This window comes from Xyrauchen texanus, chromosome 24 (genome assembly GCF_025860055.1).
Source record: "Xyrauchen texanus isolate HMW12.3.18 chromosome 24, RBS_HiC_50CHRs, whole genome shotgun sequence".
Taxonomy (NCBI): Eukaryota; Metazoa; Chordata; class Actinopteri; order Cypriniformes; family Catostomidae; genus Xyrauchen; species Xyrauchen texanus.
In genome coordinates, this window is record NC_068299.1 from 33,522,954 (window position 1) to 33,545,333 (window position 22,380).

The following is a 22,380-nucleotide window of genomic DNA, read 5'->3' on the forward strand; positions in this document are numbered from 1 at the left end:
GTGAGAAACAGTCACTTTGCAAACTGACACTAGTGGTCGGCAGAACCCAGAAGATGAGCGGACACAGCAGTAGCCTACTGGAGACGTTGTTTTAATAATGTAAAAGATAAAGAAATCTTCAGGCAAAAAATATAAATCCACAACGTCAAAAGTCATTCCAGGAAAAAAGGTATATCCACAAGGTACGAAGGTACAGCAGAAAAAAGGCCTCAAAAGATAATCCAAAAAACACATGCGTATCAAAACAGAGTACCACAAGAGAATCCAACTGGAGCCACAAACGTTCACCGCTTCACTGAGGCTGGGTGCTAACATTCAAACACAAAGCAAAGAACTAAGGAAAACTAAGGGTTTAAATACATACAAGGGAAACGAGGCACAGGTGCAAATAATAACTGGATCAGACAAATGGCATGATGGGGGCCTCTAGTGGCCAAAACGAGAAAACCCTGGCCGAATGCTGACAAAAGTATGACGGTATTTTTTTCAGGTAGATGGATCTTGTATTCATGAATACATTAATTAATGCATTCATTTAAATACAAATAAGAACTGTAATAATATTGCAAAACATAAGAAAAAAAATTAACATCAAACATTAAACCAAAGACATTGGACATGAAAAGAAAAAAAGGGCAAAATAATTGCGAGATGAAAACTGAATGTGTGTGAGTAAAAATATTTTTAAATGAAGAGATGTTATATCTCTTTGGGTTCCTCCTCTGGCCAAACTGCTTCTTTGGAAACACCAAGGCCACGTCATGCATCCAGAAGACCACATTTATTCTTTGGCAAATAAAATAATAAACTTGATTTATTTGAACTGTGTCATTAAATTTGAACTGTATCATTAAACAATCTTCTTATCAATGAGACAATTAATATGTATTAGCATTTCAGTTTGTTCAAACTATGGATATCATTGAGACAATTAATATGTATTAGCATTTCAGTTTGTTCAAACTATGGATATCATTCCTCACGTTCAGGGTGTAAATGAGTTTAATAATAAATGAATTATATATATATATATATATATATATATATATATATATATATATATATATATATATATATATATATATATATATATATATATATATATATTATTATATAAATATATCAAATATAGTCTTATAAATGGATTACGACCATAAATGAAAAATATGTAAACATGTAATTAAATGTGATCAACAGGTTCCTGTATCACCATGTCTGAAAAATCGTTTTGCCAGTATAAAAACTAGACGTACACACTGCATATCATATCTTGAGACAGATCAGCTTGTGAATTTGTAAACACATCTTTGTCCTAATTTATGTGTGAAGTGCTTCTGTAGATAAAAAGGTTGGTGAGTTAATGTGTGTGTGTGTTTATACACTTCTTGTTTCAGTGCAAGATTACAAAAAAGTGATGTTAAAAAGTATTTTAATATTTCAAGGTTTTTTCATGCATACAGAGAGATATGGTGCTAGATTAGATTACAGTATATTTTCGTTTGTTTCGTTTTCATAAAGCCATTATAACACACTTGAGCATCGCAACATCAGTGATGCTGATCCCATGTGTTTTGACTTTTATTTTGAAATATCATATGTAGGCTTGCCTTGCCTTAATGTATTGTGCTGTTGCACATCGTTTATTAATGTCTATGCCGCAGGATACGTGTTACTATCAAATTATTAGTTAATGTAATACTAATATAAGACGTTTGCGTCCTTTTAAACCTGCAAGCCAAACCCGGAAGTTTTTAACGTTCGCATTTAGCGGAACTTGCGTCAGACATTTTGTCGTCATCACGTCAAATTCCGTCCCTGCACCGTACAGCTGGCAAAACAATTAGCACAATTCAAGTATTTTACATCAAAGTACAACGAGCACCAGAATCAAGGTTTAGGCAACAACAGCTCGATATTTTTGCCGTTTAAGTTTCTGCTTAGTTCTGTCCGCTTCAGTGCAAAACAATGTCGGCGTCACAAGGAAGCAAAAACCCGAATACGGAACCATGGGGAGGATTTGATGACAACATTATTCAGGTAATTCACCTCAGCTAGTTCTATCCGCATTAACATGCACGTAACAGCTGTGATATACAGCTTCTTTTGTTTAAAAGTAGTGTATGTGTTCTAACACACACAGTGTTGACATCAGATGGCAGTGCCATTGAATGATCTCCAAATTCATCTGCCATGAAATTTACTTGATATTCAAAACATGTATTGCCACGGTACATGTATAAAAGCAAGCACAATCTTTAGAGATACACCGATATATTGGTTAATCAGTTATCGACAAAATCGAATGCGGTAGTTGCAGATCATTTTGTTTATAACAATATTAATCCACATTGTAATCCTCACTTCAATGCACATTTGGTTATTTTATTAGATAATTAAGTATTCTAAATTAAGGCAATGACTTGGAAAGAAAATGTGAATATGTAAACGTCCCCCGTCTACACATACATCATGTCTCCAACTTAATATCTTGTGAATAAAAATCTCTCTCTCTATCTCTCTCTCTCTCTCTCTCTCTGTACATGCATTAATATATACATGCGCACACACACTGGCGGCCAAAAGTTTGGAATAATGTACAGATTTTGTTCTTATGGAAAGAAATTGGTACTTTTATTAACCAAAGTGGCATTCTACTGTTAACAATTTATAGTCAGCACATTAATAACGTAAAAAAAAAAAATCCTCCATGTGCAGACAACTTTGCAGATCCTTGACATTCTAGCTGTCAGTTTGTCCAGATACTCAGGTGACATTTCATCCCACACTTCCTGTAGCACTTGCCATAGATGTGGCTGTCTTGTCGGGCACTTCTCACGCACCTTATAGTCTAGCTGATCCCACAAAGGTGCAATGGGCTTAAGATCCATCACACTCTTTTCCAATGATCTGTTGTCCAATGTGTGTGTTTCTTTGCCCTCTCTAACCATTTCTTTTTGATTTTCTGTTTCAAAAGTGGCTTTTTCTTTGCAATTTATTTGTTTATTTTTAGGATCCCATTAGCTGAAAGTCTGTGCCATCAGCTAGTCTTCCTGGGTTCCATTCTAAAAAATTACATTACTACAACAACAACACATTTCAATCATCACAGTAAACAATATATACATTTTATATATGTACATACATACACAAACACACACTCATACCTACATATAATCTAGTTTCGATTCATAAAACTAAATATAAATATCATGTTATTTACAATTACCTTAATAATAACATGTAAAAACCTACATCGACACATAACACCTTAGACTTCTTTTAAATGCCAGCTTATTACAAAGCTGACGAACTTCAATGGGATGTTATTCCAGATGACTATTGCTCTATACAGAACGGTTTTCTTCATAAAATTAGTTTTTGGATAGGGGTCATTATATGACCATTATTTGCCTTTCTGGTGTTATAATTATGCACAGAATTACAATACACTATTTGATTAAACAGAGAAATAGGCATTTTCATTGTCAATGTGTTATATATCATACTGCTTAAAGTAACTGTTATTCTTTGGTTTAAAGTGAGCCATGAAAGAGTAGAATACATCTGATCTCTACTTGTTTTAATTGAACAGGCTAGAACCAGTCTTGCTGCTTTATTTTGCGCAACCTGAATTTTTGACAAGTCCTTTTTAGTTGCAGAAGACCACACCTCAGTGCAGTATGACAAGTGACATAATATTAATGACTCTGTTACTATTTTTAGAGTTTCCTGATTCACATAATGACAACATTTTTTAGTTAATGCAATGCCACATCCTATTCTGTTAACAATAGTATTTATGTGTTCTGTCCAAGAAAGACTACTATCAATAACCAGACCCAACAGTTTAGCCCTTTCTACTCGTTGTATTCTTTGCCCGGCTATATGTAACTTTAATTCCGATCCAAGCATCAATTTTTGTTTTGATCCAATGATCATACTTTTAGATTTGGATATATTTAAGACTAATTTGTTTCCACTAACCCACTTATACACCGAATCCAACTCTCCAGACAGAACATGATTAAGTTTGTCACATGAGTTTGAAGCATAGTAAACAGTTGAGTCATCTGCAAACATTGTCATTGATGCTTTTTGACAGCTAAGGGCAAATCATTAATAAAAACTGAAAACAAAAGAGGACCCAAACAACTTCCTTGTGGTAAACCACAAACTAAACCTTTATAATTAGATAAAGAACCATTATAAAAAACCTGCTGCGTTCTTTGTGAAAGATAACTTTTCATTAGTAAAATAGCAGAAGGAGAAAATCCGTAGATCTTTAATTTCTCAATTAAAATAGAATGGTCTATTACATCAAAAGCAGCACTGAAGTCCAACATGACCACACCAACTAATTCAGAGTTATCCATACTTCTAAGCCATCCATCGGTCATTTGTGTAAGAGCTGTACAGGTAGAATGTGCCTTTCTATATGCATGCTGAAACATAGTCATCAAATTATTGTTCTGAATGTAATTACGAATTTGTGTATGAATAATCTTTTCCATAACTTTACCGAGTGCAGGCAGAATACTTATAGGTCTACAGTTATGCCCGTTATAAGATAATCGATTGTTTTTTATCAATGGAATAATTTTCCCTTCCTTCCACAAAGATGGATAAATCCCACTTGCTATACACTGATTAAATATATAACACAACGGAGCAGCTATATATTCAGCTGTTTTATTCAATACTAGGCTGTCCAAGTTGTCTGTGCCTGGACTACCATGTGTTGGAAGAGACTTTAACAGGGCCATCACTTCTGCAGTTTGCACGCGACTAAAATGAAGATTACACGTTTTATCAGCCATGATTTCATTTTTGATCAGTTCACAGTAATCAAAATCTTGTGTTCTAAAACCTTTTCTTAAATTATTTACTTTATTTATAAAATAGTTATTAAAATAATCTGCAATGTCTTTAGATTCTGTTATAAAACATCCATCAGACTCTACAAAAGAAGGCGATGCATTTCTATTTCTACCCATAATTTCATTTAGGATGTGCCAAAGCTTTTTGCCATCATACTTAACACTGTTTATTCTATTTTTATAATACTCTTTCTTTTTCCTTTATTTTAGTAACTTGATTCCTTAATTTACAGTATTTTAATCTGTCCTCCAATAATCTCGTTTTCACAGCCATTTGTTTAGCCTCATCTCTGTGTTTCATCATATTTTTCAATGTTGAATCAATCCACCTCGCACCATTTGATTTTATTACCCTATTTTTCATCGGTGCATATTTATCAACAATGCACAAAAGTATACTCATGAAAGCATTCAAAGAATCTCCTGGGTAGTGGCCACAGTACACATCTTTCCAATCAACATGTTTTACTTCTCCCACAATCTTTTCAATAGTTGTTACTTTATAAGACCTTTTATAAGTACCAAAATTAGCTTTAGCTTTAGGGACTTTCGCTTTCTTATTAACAGCAATGAGATTATGGTCACTAAACCCAACTGGTATTGACACAACATGAGTACACAGTTCTGGTACATTAGTGTAAATGTGGTCAATACATGTTGCTGTTGTAATGCCCACCTTGTTGGTAACGATTCTTGTTGGCACATTGACAATTTGATGTAAATTGCAGACACTTATATAGGAAAGTAATTTCTTTTCTTTGTGCATCTGTCATCATTCCAATCAATATTCATATCTCCAAATAAATATAGTTCAGAATTGACATCAGAGACATTATCAAGCATTTCACCTAAGCATGTCAGATAGTCCACGTGTGCATCAGGAGGTCTATAACAGCATCCCACAAGTACTGGTTTCATATAAGGTACATGGACTTCTACCCATATAGCTTCAATGTCATCATATATTAAATTGTGTTTTAACTTACAAGGAATGTTGCTTTGCACAAAGATGGCCACACCACCACCAAATTTATTTCTATCCTTTCTAAAAACATTAAAACCTTTAACTGGTAATTCAGCGTTTTGAGTAGAGCTTTCGAGATGTGTCTCAGATAGAGCTAATATATTAATTGAATACTTGTGCACTAAATTAATAATATCTTGAATTTTATTCTTTATACTACAAATATTTAAATGTGCCAAACCAAACCTTTAATAGTTGTAGTTGTACACATTAGTGTGATATAAGGAATGCAATCACAAACACACTTGACCCTAAAATGTATCTCAGTCCTGAATCCTTTCCTCTCTCGGCAAAATTACCAATTTATCATACCTTAATATTGCTTTTTCACCTTGGGCTCTAGCAGCTTTGAGCTTAGGCCACAGTTCCTTTCTTCTTTGAAGCACAGCCCCAGAAAAATCTTCATTTATGTAAATGTTAGTCCCCTTGAGCTTTTTAGTGGAGGAAAGAATTCATTGTTTATCTTTGAGACGCAGCAGATTCACCATAAGTCTCCTGGGCCTTCCACCCTCCTGATACTGACCCATCCTCTGGACACGCTCAATTTCAATCTTCCCATCCAGTCCAAGATTATTGGAGAACATGTGTTGTACCTTCTGCTCCAAACCTCTCCAACTCTCTTCCTTATCGTCTATTATGCCATCAATGACTAGATTTTTCCTTTTATGTTGATTTTCAATGTAGTCGAGCTTAGTGAACATTTCCTCAATGTCGTGTTTTAAGTTCATTATGTCGTTTACAGAAGATTTTATTTTGGCTTCAGTTTCTTTATATCCTGATTTCATCTCCTCCATCATTTGTTGTGGGAATTCCAGACTTGTCTTCAACTCTTGTACATCGCGTATAACACCATCCAATCTCTTATTTGTTCCCTCCATAATCACTTGTATGAAACATTTAAAGTTATCTTGTTGCTGAATTAGCATGTCTTTATAAAACTCTCTCTGCTGCTCCAGCATTTGGTAGAGTACACTCATGGTAACAACAGACTCTTCCTCACACACTGCGACTTTCGTTTGCTTAGGAGGCATGATCTTACCAAGATGTACAAAAGGTGATTTTTGTAGTTGAATGTTGTCAAAAAAAAATGCCGATGTCCAGGCCCTCCTCCAGCAGAGGCCTACTAGGCCAAGAAGCCTCTCAACTTAGTTTAACACCAAACTCCTTGTGCAGAGTTATTATACTCCACTAGACACAAAAAACTGAAGCATAAATAGAAATTGCTTCGACAAGTAAGTCACTACTAAAATTTCCAACAATTGCAATTCTTCTCATAAGGCCTGCACTCCTGTGTCTTTGCTTTACTGTTGTACATGAAACTGGTGTTTGGCTTGTATAATTCAATGAAGCTGTCAGCGTAGGACATGTGAGGTGTCTATTTCTCAAACTAGTGACTCTGATGTACTTATCCTCTTGTTTAGTTGTACATCTGGGCTTCCACATCTCTTTCTGTCCTTGTTAGAGCCAGTTGTCCTTTGTCTTTGAAGACTGTAGTGTACATCTTTGTAGGAAATCTTCAGTTTTTTGGCAATTTCTAGCCTTCATTCCTCAAAACAATGATTGTCTGATGAGTTTCTACTTTCTACTTTGCATACTGTGGCAACTCATAAACAAAGACAATGTTAAGCTTCATTTAATTAACCAAATAGCTTTCTTTCATATGCGTTTGATATAATGGTGATTTTCTAGTACCAAATTAGCAATTTACCATGATTACTCAAGAATAAGGTGTCGGAGTGATGGCTGCTGGAAATGGGGCCTGTCTAGATTTGACCAAAAATGACTTTTTTCAAATAGTGACAGTGCGGTTTTTTTACATCAGTAATGTCCTGACTGTACTTTGTGATCAGTTCAATGTCACTTTGGTGAATTAAAGTACCAATTTCCTACCGAAACAGCAAAATCTGTGCATTATTCCAAAAGTTTGGCCAACGATGTATATACTATGTTTGTGTGTGTGTGTGTGTGTGTGTATATATATATATATATATGTATATGTGTGTATACTCTGTATGTACAAAATCCTTAATGTGAATAATATATAAAATAATGTATGTACATGCTATGAAAAGCTTAATTTGATAAATACGTAAATATAAGTCTTTATTATTTTAAAATAAGAGACCTGAAATTAGTGTATTTTGGGCTTGTTCATAGTCCCGCCTTATGTTACGCCAAAACTTCACTTCGACATTGACTGTGGAGTTGCCAATGTGTGCCAAACTAACGAAACCCCTTGTATCCCCTCCTAGTTTATCATAGCATTTGACCAAACTGAGGTTGAAAGAAACATTTATCTTAATTGTAACTCTCTACTTTACTCATGTGACCCCCCCAGGGCAGTGGCTCTGCAGTGATAGACATGGAGAATATGGATGACACCTCTGGATCAAGCTTTGAGGATATGGGTGACATGCATCAGCGTATGAAGGAGGAGGAGGAGGTGACAGCCGAGGCAGCAGCTACAGAGGACAACGGAGAAGATGGAGACTTCCTCGGCATGAAGGGCTTGAAGGGACAGTTGGGAAGACAGGTCGCCGATGAGGTAAGCTAATAGGAATTTTAAGAACTTGGTGATTCACATGTATCCAGAACAAAAGCCATAATTTACTCACCCACATACTCTTGTATCTACACAGGTATGGCAGGCAGGAAAGCGTCAGGCTTCTAAAGCCTTTAACCTTTATGCCAACATTGACATCCTCCGGCCGTACTTTGATGTGGAGCCTATTCAAGTGAGAGACAGGTACGATGCACGGCAGTATTTCTAGCAGCATTTTCCTAAAGTTTGTTGATGTGTCATGACTGATTGTGAGACATTGTTAATCCACAGGTTGATTGAATCCTTGATCCCAGTCCGAATGATCAACTTTCCACAGGTAAGTCTGCCAGTCCTTGTTGATTTGCAAACACTTCATTCACCATAATATACTGTAGTAACTGTGTGCAAGATAAATCCCATTTGGGCTGCTTTTTGGTTGCCTTTTACTCTTAGATAATAATGCCTATATAAATCAGATGTTTCCACAAGCAGCATTTTAAAATGTGAATCTCTGCAGATTAAAAAGATTAAATCTTGAGATGCGTTTTTTATAAATTTAGTTTTTTCAACCCATCATACACCATTCTTATAATTCTAAAACAAATTTGCAGGGAAGAGATGCACTCAAAGTCATCATCACCACATGACACATAATTCGAAGGGACAACAAACACGACAACATCAGTGCAAATAATGCTAGAAACATTAAAAGAAGTAAACAGTGAGGTGGTGCAGTGCAGTGCTCTCATTCATACCAGAGACAGTTTAACATCTGCTTTCATGGTACTAGAATGAGTAGTGTATTTTAAGGTATGAAAGCTTGTTTTGAGCTCATTTTGGCTCTTTTTTCCCATCTTCTAAACCCAGAAAGTTGCTGGGGAACTGTATGGTCCAATGATGCTGGTGTTCACTCTGGTGGCCATTCTTCTGCATGGCATGAAGACATCGGGAACTGTCATTGTAAGCAAAATCGTGTCTATTTTTCCACAGAATTGTTTATCACCTAGAAATTTCATCCACTGTTAGTGTAAAGCACCCTGAATATGTTACATACTATGTTGGCTTGACAAAGCCATACTGTTATTCTACAGATTTAGTTTTTGGTGTTTTTCAAAAACCTTAAACCAAGACCAAAATGTCTTACTCTAGCTCCTAGGTCTGGGAATAGCCACAGACCTCCCGATACGATATTACAACATTTCGTAGCTGATTCGATATGTATTGCGATATTGCAATCCGGTAAGTATTGCAATTTGATGGTTCGATATGAAAACTTCATACATTTTCTCAAAAACTCCTTTTTCTCAGAAATAAAAGTCTATTGAAGAACAGTTGTGTCTGAAATGAAAAGTTTCACACTGTAATACATAATTTGCAGGTAAAAGGAAGGGAAGTGCAAAACTATCAATTTAAAACTAACAATGGACCAGTCAGAGCATTGTCTGAGCTAGGCGACTAGTTCGTGCAAAGGAACCCATGTATAAGGCTGAATTTTGTCCATTTGTTTTCAACAATTAAATAGATAACTAATTTAGTTTATTTTTTTTTAGAATATAACATATTACCATTTTGCTACATAAATGGAGGCTAAAGAGTAAACTTGTTCAAGAACCATTTCTGGTGGGGGCCTGGGTAGCTCATTGAGTAAAGATGCTGACACCCCTGGAGTTTGCAAGTTTGAATCCCGGGGGCGTGCTGAGTGACTCTAGCCAGGTCTCCTAAGCAACCAAATTGTGCATGAATACCCTGGCTGTTAGATTATACTGTAAATATCGTGGGGGCGCGACATGTAGTTTACAGCATTGGTTTGATGAGCCTTTTTACAGTTAAACTATTTATTAAAGCAGTGTCAGACCGAATCTGCAGAATGATTTCTGACAAATAGTCTCCACAAGACCTCTCAAATAAACTTAAGGATTATGCATAACAGGAACATTGATCACAGCAGAGGATTTTGACGTCCAACAGTGAACAAACAGCGCTTTGAGGTAACAGCAGAACATTAAAGGGCTAAATGTAAAGAATTAAAGAGACAACTTCTCAGTGAGAGAACCTGTTAGTGTGTCTGCACAAATACAGCTTCCTATATATATATCTATTAATCCTTGCAGCATTAAGATAAACATGCATTTTTTATTAAATAAATAAATAAATAGATTTTTAATCAGGGAGATGATTTTAAAATCGTTTGCCTCAAGAATCACGATTTGTAAACGAATCGTTATTTTTCCTTTCCCAGCCCTACTAAGTCCTCCTAGACCTTTCAAGCTACATCCACCAACATTTTTACAGACCTTCAGACTGATCTGGATTGGTGTGCTATAGCTTTTCAGACTGATCTGGAATGGCGTGCTATAGCTTTTCAGACTGATCTGGAATGGTGTGCTATAGCTTTTCAGACTGATCTGGATTGGTGTGCTATAGCTTTTCAGACTGATCTGGATTGGCGTGCTATAGCTTTTCAGACTGATCTGGAATGGCGTGCTATAGCTTTTCAGACTGATCTGGATTGGCATGCTATAGCTTTTCAGACTGATCTGGATTGGCGTGCTATAGCTTTTCAGACTGATCTGGAATGTCGTGATATAGCTTTTCAGACTGATCTGGAATTGGCGTGCTATAGCTTTTCAGACTGATCTGGAATGGCGTGCTATAGCTTTTCAGACTGATCTGGAATGGCGTGCTATAGCTTTTCAGACTGATCTGGAATGGCGTGCTATAGCTTTTCAGACTGATCTGGAATGGTGTGCTATATCTGTTCTGCCCTTTATTCCAAACGCTTTGTTTGAGTCTGCAGTCAGATAACGTCTCCGAAAGACAACAGACACAGGAATTGTTTTCAAGCTTTACTGCTGTCCATGAAATAACGTAAAACTAATAAATACTAAATACAGAGTTCTAAGTGTGCAATACAATTTTTACATAAGCACAAAAAGGCTTTATACATCGCATATAGATAGCGTCAACTATATTAGAATCATGCAATTCACGAAATACAGAAAATAAATTAACATCTGGCATATAAGATATAACAGCTTAAAGTAAATCTGAATAGAAGGAATAATGTAGCAATATCTACATACCGAAAGTGCCTTCAAATCAACTTAAATGAAGGAGCAATAGTAGCCACGACCGAATGCTCTTCCCTACATTTATGATGTCATCATATAAAGACTTAATATTATATGCAATAGCTAACTTTGAACAATCTGAATTCAGTCTATTAACAAGTTTTAGTAAAGCGACCCCTTCTGTTCATAGTGAACAGCACACTCCCTGTCTGGTATTTAGGGAATACCAAACTTTCTTACTTGAGTTTAAACCTAAGTAGTTTATTCAGAATCTTCATGAAGGAGTACTATCTCGTTAATAGGGCTCAGAAACAGTTTGGGTCTATCTTTCCCAATTATTCTTACTTGTACTTTTCGGACTTGCCCATCTTGACTGGGGTAAGTTTTTGTTATAATGCCCAGGGGCCAATTGTTCTGTTTAAACAGAGTCCTTGAGCAGAACTACGGATCTTTTGGAAATGTTGGGTTGTTGTTACTGCCATTTTTGTCTATGCTGTAGGGTAGAAAGGTACTGTTTACACCATCTGTCCCAGAAAGTATTTGAAAGGCATTGCACCGTGCGCCACTATTGTTTGTACAGGTCAGGTTATCCAAAGTTCCCTGGTGGAACTGAACTAGGACCAGTCTTTTGGGTAAGTAAAGTGGAGGGTGTTAGGATGAAAGGATCTGTCGGATCGGTTGACACCAGTATCAGTGGTCTGTTGTTTATAATGTCGGTGACCTCGTGCTTGAGTTTTGAAGATGCCATTTGAAGAAGCATAGATCCTGCGAGCAATGCCAATCATCCTTTCCCTCGTGCCGCACATGTGCAACGAATGTGGAGGGTTGAATGTCCACATGCAGCCGTGATTTGTCAGGAATTGTTTCACTGTCTTCTCATTCACATTGGAAGGGATATGGTTTCTACCAGGTATGATGAGGGTACCTTTTCTCATCCAAATTTAGATTTGCTTTGACCAGACGATATCCAACCCTCAACAGTCTGCTTTGAATCGGTGAAGGGATCTAGGGTTCGAAGTTTTGGGAAGTGGTTAATTCCATTCGAGGCACTGCAACTCATCAGCTTCCTGTTGTACTGCTCATATGATAACTTCTGTGCTCTGAATTAGTGTGTCAGCACTTAGTTTGCAACAGTGCCATCCTTTGCATGACGGAGGGGTGTCATTTTGGCTCTGCTTATATGACCGTGCAATATGAATCAGCTCTGATCAAGCGGTACCGGTCCGAAAAGCGTTCAAAGCGTTTTGAGACAGTGGTATGCAGCTCTGTTACTTGTGGCCGAAGTTCTGAATCTTGGTCAGTATTTACAAGTTTCATAAATTTCTTTATGAAATGTCTCTGTTTTGGGATAATGCAAGAATGCCGGTCCACTGACCAGATAATGTCCTGCAATTTAGTTGGAGATATTGGTCGTGTTGTAACATCTGCCGGATTATGCTCCGAGCGCACATAATGCCATTGTTCTGGATTGGTGCTTTTCCGAATTCTCTGTATGCGGTTGCTTACGTAGACATGAAATCTACGTTTCTCGTTGTAGATATAACCAAGGACCACTCGACTATCTGTGAAGAAGATAATCTCGTTGAATTTGACTGCAGTCTCTGTAGTGATGATTTCCATGTTTACAGCTAAGATGGCAGCACAGAGTTCCAAACGAGGTATAGTGGGCTCTGGTTGTGGTGCTAGTCTTGTTTTGCCTGTGATGAACCCCATATGACCGTTACCATCTGGATTTACTGTGGTAAGCAACTGTTGGAATTACTCTCTCTGAAGCGTCGAGCTCTTCCATAGCTCCTTGGGACTTGTACATGTTGCAGTTCTTGTAAAGAATCTCTCCATTCCTCCCACACATTTTGTTTGTTCACAGGTAAAGGTGCATCCCAGTCGGCAGTATTCTCAGTCAGCTCCCTCAGTAGTACTTTGCCTTGAATTGTGATAGGAGCAACAAATCCTAGTGGATGGTACCAATTGTTTTATTACTGATAATAGTCCACATCTAGTGTAAGGTCTTTTATTATTTGGACTTGAAAGTTGAAGCAGTCTGTGTCCAGATTCCAAAGTATGCTGCGACTGCGTTGAATTGGAAGTGAGCCAACACCTAACACAAGTTCTTTCAGTGAGTTCTTTCTCCACTTTCTGATGGGAAAACTCTCATGACTTTGCTGTTTGAAGCTAATTTATGCAACCTCAAATTAGATTCAGCCAGCATGTCCTGTGTCCTTTTTAACAGGTCGATTGCCATTTCTGGGTAGGCTAAGGATTTCAATCCATCGTCCATATGAAAGGCTCCACGAACTGTCTGGTGTCTTGACCAAATTCTTCTTCTCCTTCTTCAGCTGCACAACGAAGACAGTAAATGGCCACTGCTGGAGAGGGACTGTTCCCAAATGTGTGTACTTTCATACGGTATTCTGTGACCACCTCTTCTGGGTTATTGTCATGAAACCAGAGGAATCTGAGGTAGTTCCTGTCTGCAGGTCGACCTTTGAAGCAGTGGAACATTTGTTGTTTGTCTACTGTGAAGGTGACAGGCTCTTTGCGAAAACACATGAGGACTCCGAGGAGACTGAGATCAGGGCCTGTTAAGAGAACCTTGTTCAGTGATGCAGATTTGCATTGAGCACTTGAGTCAAAACTGATGATATCTCATCAGTCACTCATCTCATTCTGTGAGGATCATATTTTAAATCGGATTAACGTTTGTCACAATACCACAAATAACAGATATATCTGTTCAACCTTCAATAACGGCACTACGTCTTCACACATTTGTTTAATAATTCGTGATTTGTGTTTCATAAAAAACACCAAAGATGATTTCTTCTGGAGCAGTTTTACAGCTTGTAATGGATATATCTTATTTTTGAAAGTATCTCTGCTGTGTGTGATGCTCTCATGGTTTTTACTGCTTACCAGTATGTCACAATGACATTTTTATATTGATGACAGAACTATTCATAACTGTTTCAAAGCAAATAAATGTTAGAAATTCACAATTAATGTAATTTTGGTTACACTTAATAAAAAGATTTAATTTCTTTCAAATTAGTTAATGCATTAGGTATCATGAACAATATATTTTTATAGCATTTATTAATTGAAATGTTAGTTAAGAAAATTACAATTGTTCATTATTAATGTAATTCATAGTGCATTAACTAATGTTAATTAATACAACTTTTGATTTAAAAAATGTATAGTATATGTTGTAACTAACATTAAGTTCATTAGGCAGTCCCTCCAGGATTTGCAATTGCAAGAATTCTTGCAAATTTATCCAATCTCTGTCAGCTTGCAATTGTTTTTATAATTTTTGCACATTTTCCGCAGAAAACTTCAATCTGAGGGTATCTCATCAAATTCCTTCATGTCTGACAGTGGTTCAAGCTTTGTTTTGCCAGTCGCAACATACACAAATGCACAGCTGCCATTGTATCTTCTCCGTAGTAACAGTGTAAGCGTCTCAGTGAACTCAAAACGTGGAGGAGGGGAGACAATCAAAATCCTTGTCTAAACTTTCACGGGACTGCAGACAGCATACATACATCACAGCTTGTGTTTAATCGTCACCCTGCAAGCTACGAATGAGACCAAAAAACCCACATTTATACAAAGATTCCATAACATTCACTTAAAATCCCCATTAGTTGTGTATTAAGATGTGAATAGAATTTGAAGTGCCTAATAGAGAAGGCTATGAATCTTAAAAATGGCATTATGCTGATAATAAATGTTCATAAAAGTTTTCCACTAAAATAAAGATCACTTATATACATATATGTATGCATCATATATTTCAAAATTGACAAAAATTGCCATTTTCATAGTTTCGAAACATTTGTGAAATTTTAATTTGTACATTTCAAATGTAAATTTTCAAATATTATATATACAATATAATCAAATAAACATATTCGAGTTCATATATCAGAGTTCAATAGTAGACGATGTAATAATTGAAACACCTTTTTGTAAAGTGTTTCTGTAGTTTTACTGTGTGGGGCTTAAATGTATAACTGCAGCATATAACTTGAAGAAATGTGTCAAAGTGCACTTCTTTAAAAAATCGGAGATGGGTATTGGCCTCAGATTTCCTGATTGGTGCACCACTAGTCTGTATAACCTTCATACGCTAAACTTTCAGACAAGGCTTTGTCAAGCCAACAGCAAAGTTTCTTGACAAACTTTACATATCTAGTTATTTATATGTTGTAAATGATGGATTTGCTCATTAAAGGTCTCTTCTCCATGAATGTTTTTGTTTGTTGAAACAGAGAGAGGGCACACTGATGGGCACTGCCATTGGAACCTGTTTCGGTTACTGGATGGGAGTGTCCTCTTTTATCTACTTCCTTGCTTACCTGTGCAATGCTCAGATTACCATGCTGCAGATGTTGTCTTTGCTAGTGAGTACATCACATTTCCTCTAAACACTTCCAGCATGCCATGTGCTTCCTTTAGTTTAGGATGTGCTGAGGAGTAATGAAATGTCTCATTTTATCATGATGTTTTCAGGGTTATGGTCTCTTTAGCCACTGTGTGGTCCTGTTCATCACCTACAACGTCCACTTTCACTCGCTCTTCTACATTCTCTGGTTGGTGATTGGAGGAATCTCTGCTCTCCGGATGGTAAAGAAAAAAAAATGAAAAAGCACAGAAGCGATCTATGATCTTTTGAGATATAGAGTTCATTTTTCTAAAATTTGGATTCTTCAGAAGGATTTTCATAGTACAGAATGTCTGAATTTTATTTTTAGGTTCCCTATTCATTTCAATCAGATCTTAACAGTTTGTGTTGGACATTTCTGTGTGGATTTGTGAATGATCACAATGTAATGCAGACATATTATTTGTAGGGTGGGGCTTTTAAAAACAACACTAGACTCAACAGCAGCTCTGCCGCAGCTCGCAAGTACTGCAAAGCGCTTTATCATGTTTTCCTGCGGTGTAATGCCATTATGAAATGTCTTCTCTCAGGTGGCTGTACTGATCTCCCGTACTGTTGGTCAGACTCCTCGTCTCATCTTGTGTGGCACGCTGGCTGCTCTGCACATGCTCTTTCTGCTCTACCTGCACTTTGCGTACCATAAGATGGTTGAAGGTAAGACATCAGTGGCAAGTAGGGTTGGGCAATATAGCTTTGAAAATATCAGTATGTTTCACCCTTTTAATGATATAAAAAAAAAATAAAAAGGCATGTTTCCTACTTTTTCACTAAATTAACACAAAGAAGAATCATTTAATTATTTTAATTTACATGCACCAATATTACAGTGCACGGTAGTAAGCAGCAATATTTTTACTAAATATTTTTAAGTATGAAAAGTGCAGAGCAAAACTTCTGTGGACATTAAGTAATGATGCACACATTCATTAACATGGAATACATGGAAATTAAACTTCAATGCCAAAACCAGTTCAAGTTGGTAGGTTCGGTTGAGTCAGAGATGCTATTTATCTAGTTTCTCGATGTATTATGCTTTTATGCTTGGGAGCCATGAGACAAGGACAAATCATGAAACTAGCCTAATGACATGCTCTTTGGGAATCGCAATGGCCACAAGCTTTAAAAAACATGCAATATTCATGATGTTGCATTATATCACCAGCAAAATCATCATCTGTACAGTATATCGTAAATATTTGATGTATCGCTTTGCCGAGTGGCAAGTGCTAGTTTACCAAAATATCAGCTTAGCGGAGCAGAGAAGTAACAATTGGATTATCAAAATACATTACTGGAAATCTAAAGATTACATTGTAGCTTTGCTAGGCCTGTGCAGAAGTAAATGAATGAAATAAGTTAACCTAGTTAGTGGGGATACTTCACCCAAAAATGGAAATTCTCTCTCACATCAGGGATGGCATGAGGGTGAGTGAATGTTGGAGATATTTTCTTTCTTCAAAAGATCTTCAATTGTGTTCTGCAGAAGAATATCTATGGTTGAAAAAGTTTGAAGCTCTAAAAAGCACATTAAGTAGCATAAAAGCAGTCCATGTGACTCCAGTGGTTAATGGTTGCCTTTTACTCTTAGATATGTACATATCTAAAAGTAAAACTTCAGAAGTGATTTGATAGGATTGGGGGAGAAACGGATCAATATTTAAGTCCTTTTTTACTATAAATTCTCCTCCCTGCCCAGAAGGTGGCGATATGAACCTAGAATGTGAATCACCAAAAACAAAAAAAGAATGTGAAAGTGGAGATTTATAGTAAAAAAAGGACTTACATTTTTATATATTTCTCACCCAAGCTTATATCTCTTCTGAAGACATGTATTTAACCACTGGAGTCTTTATGGAGTACTTACAAAGCAAGTGATTGGTGTCCAGAACTTTTATGCTGCCTTTATTTGCTTTTTGGTATGGACCTACAGAGATGAGCTATTCTTCACAAAATCTTTTGTGTTCAGTACAAGAAAGAAAGTCATACACATCTGGGATGGCATGAGAGTGTGTAAATGATGAAATTATTTTATTTTTTGGGTGAACTATTCCTTTAAGTGCACTGTCCACTTAGTACAACAGTATAATGGAACAGATAGCACACAAGAGTGTCTTCAAGGCATTTTTGTGACCTTTAGTAATTGATTTTCCCTTTTATCTCATTTTAGAGATCAATACTTCTGTTTTTGTTGCTTCTTTCTTCAGTTCATCGGCTTTGAAATAAGGCCACTTTAAAAACTTTAAATTGTCTGAAACATGGTACAAGTAAGGGATAATCCACAGCTAAGTTTATGTTACATGAGTTTTATGCACTGTATGAAGGCCAATAACTACACAAATTGCATTGATTAATGCACACCTAGCCATGGACACAGTCACTTGCCAGCATTGATTAGTTACAGCTGCCACTGATTTTTACAGCACAGATTTTGACTGAAACAATAACTGTTAACTTTATATACGGGTCATTAGGTCTACAGTTCTGCCCTAAAGCAGACACTGAGACGAAGTAGTGTGATAATATCACAGTTTTTTGGAGACCAAACACTCTTTGAAAACTGAATTTAAATACTCAAACCAGAAATAATTATAGCCACATATTGTTAAATTGTTGTCACTCCTCAGAACATGTAATATTTAATAATCCTATTTCTTTGTAATTTCACATTAATGTGGAAAAATATGTGTTGCTGACGGGACATCTGACATTATGAGCAGTAAGTGCTACTTTTATAAATGAGGAGAAAACCATTCAAAACTTTTAGACCTGCAGAATTTGACCCTTGAGACATCCATAGGGTATCCATTAAGGCTGCATGATTGATGGAATTAAGAAAAAAAAATTGCGATTGTGGCCTTGCACGATTACAAAACCGCAAATGGCTGAGTGTTAACAGTCTCCATCCATTCAGAGCTTCAGTCAACGATGTGTGAGCGCTGAGCACCCTCTAGCTGTTACCTCTAAAGACACATCTTAAGCAGTGCAGCAATTTTAGATGATGTTTTATCATATCATAATTCAAAATGTCTTGCTGTACAGCAAAAGATCCAGTTAATAGGTCACGGTTACCTTCTATCCCCCTCTGTGCAAAACAGCGGAATGTCAAACTATTCTTTCCTCACAAGCCCCTTGGGTGAGAAATACAGTGCTGATGAACACTGTTGTTGTTTTTCTGTAGCGCTTCACCATGGATTTCAAAATGGCACTGCATGACTTGATGACATTGTTTTGTGATGCAGCTGTTCATCCAATCTCTATATTTGCATCCGGAGGACATTTAAACAGTTTCAGAGGCATAAAACTCTCGCTTTGTCTCATTACGGGGCACAGCAGAGTAGGCGCATTAATATAGAACAGTGATTAAAACTGGCTGGAACTACTTGTGCATTAAACGGTTTTAATGCATGCATTCCAACCAATCAGAATCAAGTATTCGAACATACCATGGTATAAATGCAGTAATTTGTGTTTAGGGCTGGGCAGTATGACTTGTACTGTATGTGTCAGCCGGTAGAAATTTTTTGATATCGTGGTAAATATAACAGTCTTGCCCACTTATTGCCATGCAAATATATGTTATTTACATATAAGAGTAACAGAGGAACATGAGGTAAAACGAAAAATCAGAGCAGAGAATTTCATTGTGATCAGTTATACTATGATTATAGTATTTTGGTTATACTGCCCATATACTGACATTAGCTGATTTAGTTTACATTATTTCTGAATGCAAACAATGTAACCAAGGCTTTTGTTGGCTCTAGTTGGCTTGTTCTCACCAGTTATAATCTTTTAAATGTTGAATACCCCTTCAAAAAAATCAGGAATCTATCGAAACCTGTACTGCGATTTTGATGCCAGAGTTGACTGCAGTAGAATGGACTAAAGTTAACAACGCTAAACTATTGTGGTACATTTAAACATGTACATTTGTCCCTACAGTCAGGTTTTTCAATGCACTTTATAGGGGTGGGTAAAAATATTGTTTTCCCGATTTAATCGCAATCTTAATTTGAACTATATCTGTATCGATTCTTAAATCCCAAGATCGAACTTTCACTCAATGCGTATCCCTCTACTACAATGAGAGAAAAAGTTAATATATTTGGCAACAGGCTGGTAATATTTACATGTCACTTAGCAGTAATTGTGTAGTTTAGTCGTGAAGTGTTCAGCAGCGAGATCCTTTCACAGCGTGTTGCGAGTAAAAGTTGTTCCAAGTAATGTGTGTCCAAGACTAGATCACCTCAACCCATTAGTCATTAAAGAAAAGAAAGGGTATTAAAAGAGACAGTATTCATATTCAGTTGTTGATCAAAATCAACTACAAAGAAAACCTTTAATTCTAATCATGCATCACACAGATGAGGTTAAGTCATTTGAGTCCTCTCTAGTTAACGTGCACTCATTTAAAGATGCTATGTTTACAGAAATGCTTTTTTTTTTTTTTTTAAAGCGACAGTACCGGTTTTGGCACGTGTTCAACAAATCAATGTAAATACTTGTATTATTTTTGTTACATGTAAATAGCACAAATTATGCAATTTAACAATATATATGAAATATCATATATATTGATTGAATACATTTATTTGTTCATTTTTAAAAAGCCAGAATGTGATCAAATTGATGGAAAAGTAATCAAATATTATTAATAAAATATTAATAAACAAAACTGGCATTTTTGTTTTCCTATCTGCAGGTATTCTGGATACCTTGGAAGGACCCAACATTCCACCTATGCAGAGAGTGGCCAGAGATGTTCCCATTGTTGCAAATACTGTTCTAAATGCCACCATCAAATCAATAGCTGCAGTTGTACAGACACAGTGATTATGTATTTGGTTTCTTGGTTGGTCACACAGGCCAGTGAGGCTAGTGTACATAAAGAGCAGGACAAGACAAAATCATGGGGCTGTCTCCATCGAGCACTTTAGGTATGAACTCAGTATAAGGAAAGTAATACGAGAATCAAACAGTCAAACTGAACTGAAGGGATGCTTTTATGTCAAGATGGCTTAACTTTAAGCTTCATATCACAAGAGTTTTGACACAATATCCCATTCACTTTACAATTGTCTTAATCATTTTTATGTGAATGGTTACAATACCTATGGCCTGCTAATGTTGGAATGGTTTATTGAGATTATGAATCTGCTGAAAGTGAATGGTGACTGAGACTAGCATTTTGAGAAAAGAAGGTCAGACAGGTTTGGGAGGGTGAACTGTCCCTTTAAATGCAGCTGTGGGATTGTGCTCAGTGAGAATACACTTACATTAACAGCTTTGATGCCTTCATTTAGCCTTTTTAACTGATTGTCCTCACAAAAGGTGTAATTACAGAGATGGTGAAAGTTGTCACACTTGTTCTATTTTAAGATCTCTTTGGTAAAAACAAGTTTCAAGCCAAGGAAACAAATTAGTGTCAGGTAAATTATTAATGCATGCAGATTGAGACAATGTTAATCTTTTAACTCATATTGTTTTCTCATATGATTAGAAAGCTTCATGTCAACATTGAAACTGCAATGAATAGCTCACCCACAAATGTGAACTCATAATTTAATCAGCATGTGATACCAGATTTGTATGATTTTTCTTTCTTCTGAACACAAATGAAAACTTTTAGAAGAATATTTCAGCTCTGTTGTTCAATGCAAGTGAATGGTGACCAAAACTTTGAAGCTCCAAAAAGAACATAATGGCACAATAAAAGTAATCCAAACGATTCCAGTGTTTAAATCCGTGTCTTTATTTAATGTTAAAATGTTTCTCACCCACACCTATCATATCACTTCTAGAGTTAAATATTGATCTAAAATATCTGTCTGATATGTGCGAAGAATGCGAATTGGCAAAAACAAAAGAAAGTGAAAGTGGAGATTTATAGTAAAAAAAGTAAATAAACCGTTCACCTAAAAATGATTTGTTCTTCTTTAAGTCATGCTTGCTTTCAGTCCCTTATAGGTTTGTTTAGGGTGTTGGCAGTGATCAGGTTCATTTCAGGTGACTCCGTTGAGCACTGCGTTGCATTAGGAATGAACTGCTTTTGTTTCATTGAGGGCTCACATTTCCATTCTCTCACTAAGCCTGGCACAAAGATACAGTTGTGCAACCAGACACGCACTGGGTACAACTGGTTATACTATCCAACTTCACATCCTCAGACTGACACTTGTCTTTCCTTCAGCAACAATCACATGGATATATTAAATCTATTATTCACAAGCCCAGTGTTGCAAAGAGCTATAAAGTGCAAAATCTTTTGGGAGTATTTAAGTTCAATGTATTATTGCTGATTCATTTTACTTTGTTGATTGGCCAAATATATAGAGGAGACCAGGTCATTGTCACACATGAATGTTGTCAAAAAAGGCTATAGTGTAAGGTTTTGAATCATAAATCCAATTACACAAATG

General features: G+C 36.4%; 1 protein-coding gene across 1 annotated transcript; it reads left to right on the plus strand.

Annotated features, from left to right (window-relative positions):
* The first annotated feature begins 1,718 nt into the window (after positions 1–1,718).
* Positions 1,719–21,683, plus strand: LOC127618221 (protein YIPF3-like). Its single transcript, XM_052090559.1, has 9 exons — positions 1,719–2,037; positions 8,240–8,446; positions 8,541–8,647; positions 8,735–8,780; positions 9,311–9,403; positions 15,789–15,920; positions 16,030–16,143; positions 16,492–16,615; positions 20,664–21,683. The coding sequence occupies exons 1-9, from the start codon at positions 1,966–1,968 to the stop codon at positions 20,792–20,794; spliced, it is 1,026 nt and encodes a 341-aa protein (XP_051946519.1). The 5' UTR covers positions 1,719–1,965; the 3' UTR covers positions 20,795–21,683.
* Positions 21,684–22,380: the final 697 nt, after the last annotated feature.

Bases quoted from the DNA above. Each gene is read 5' to 3' on its own strand.
- LOC127618221 (XM_052090559.1), top strand. From the start codon at position 1,966: ATGTCGGCGTCACAAGGAAGCAAAAACCCGAATACGGAACCATGGGGA. The intron at 2,038-8,239 runs GTAATTCACCTC...TGACCCCCCCAG, and splicing joins TTGATGACAACATTATTCAG to GGCAGTGGCTCTGCAGTGAT. The intron at 8,447-8,540 runs GTAAGCTAATAG...GTATCTACACAG, and splicing joins GAAGACAGGTCGCCGATGAG to GTATGGCAGGCAGGAAAGCG.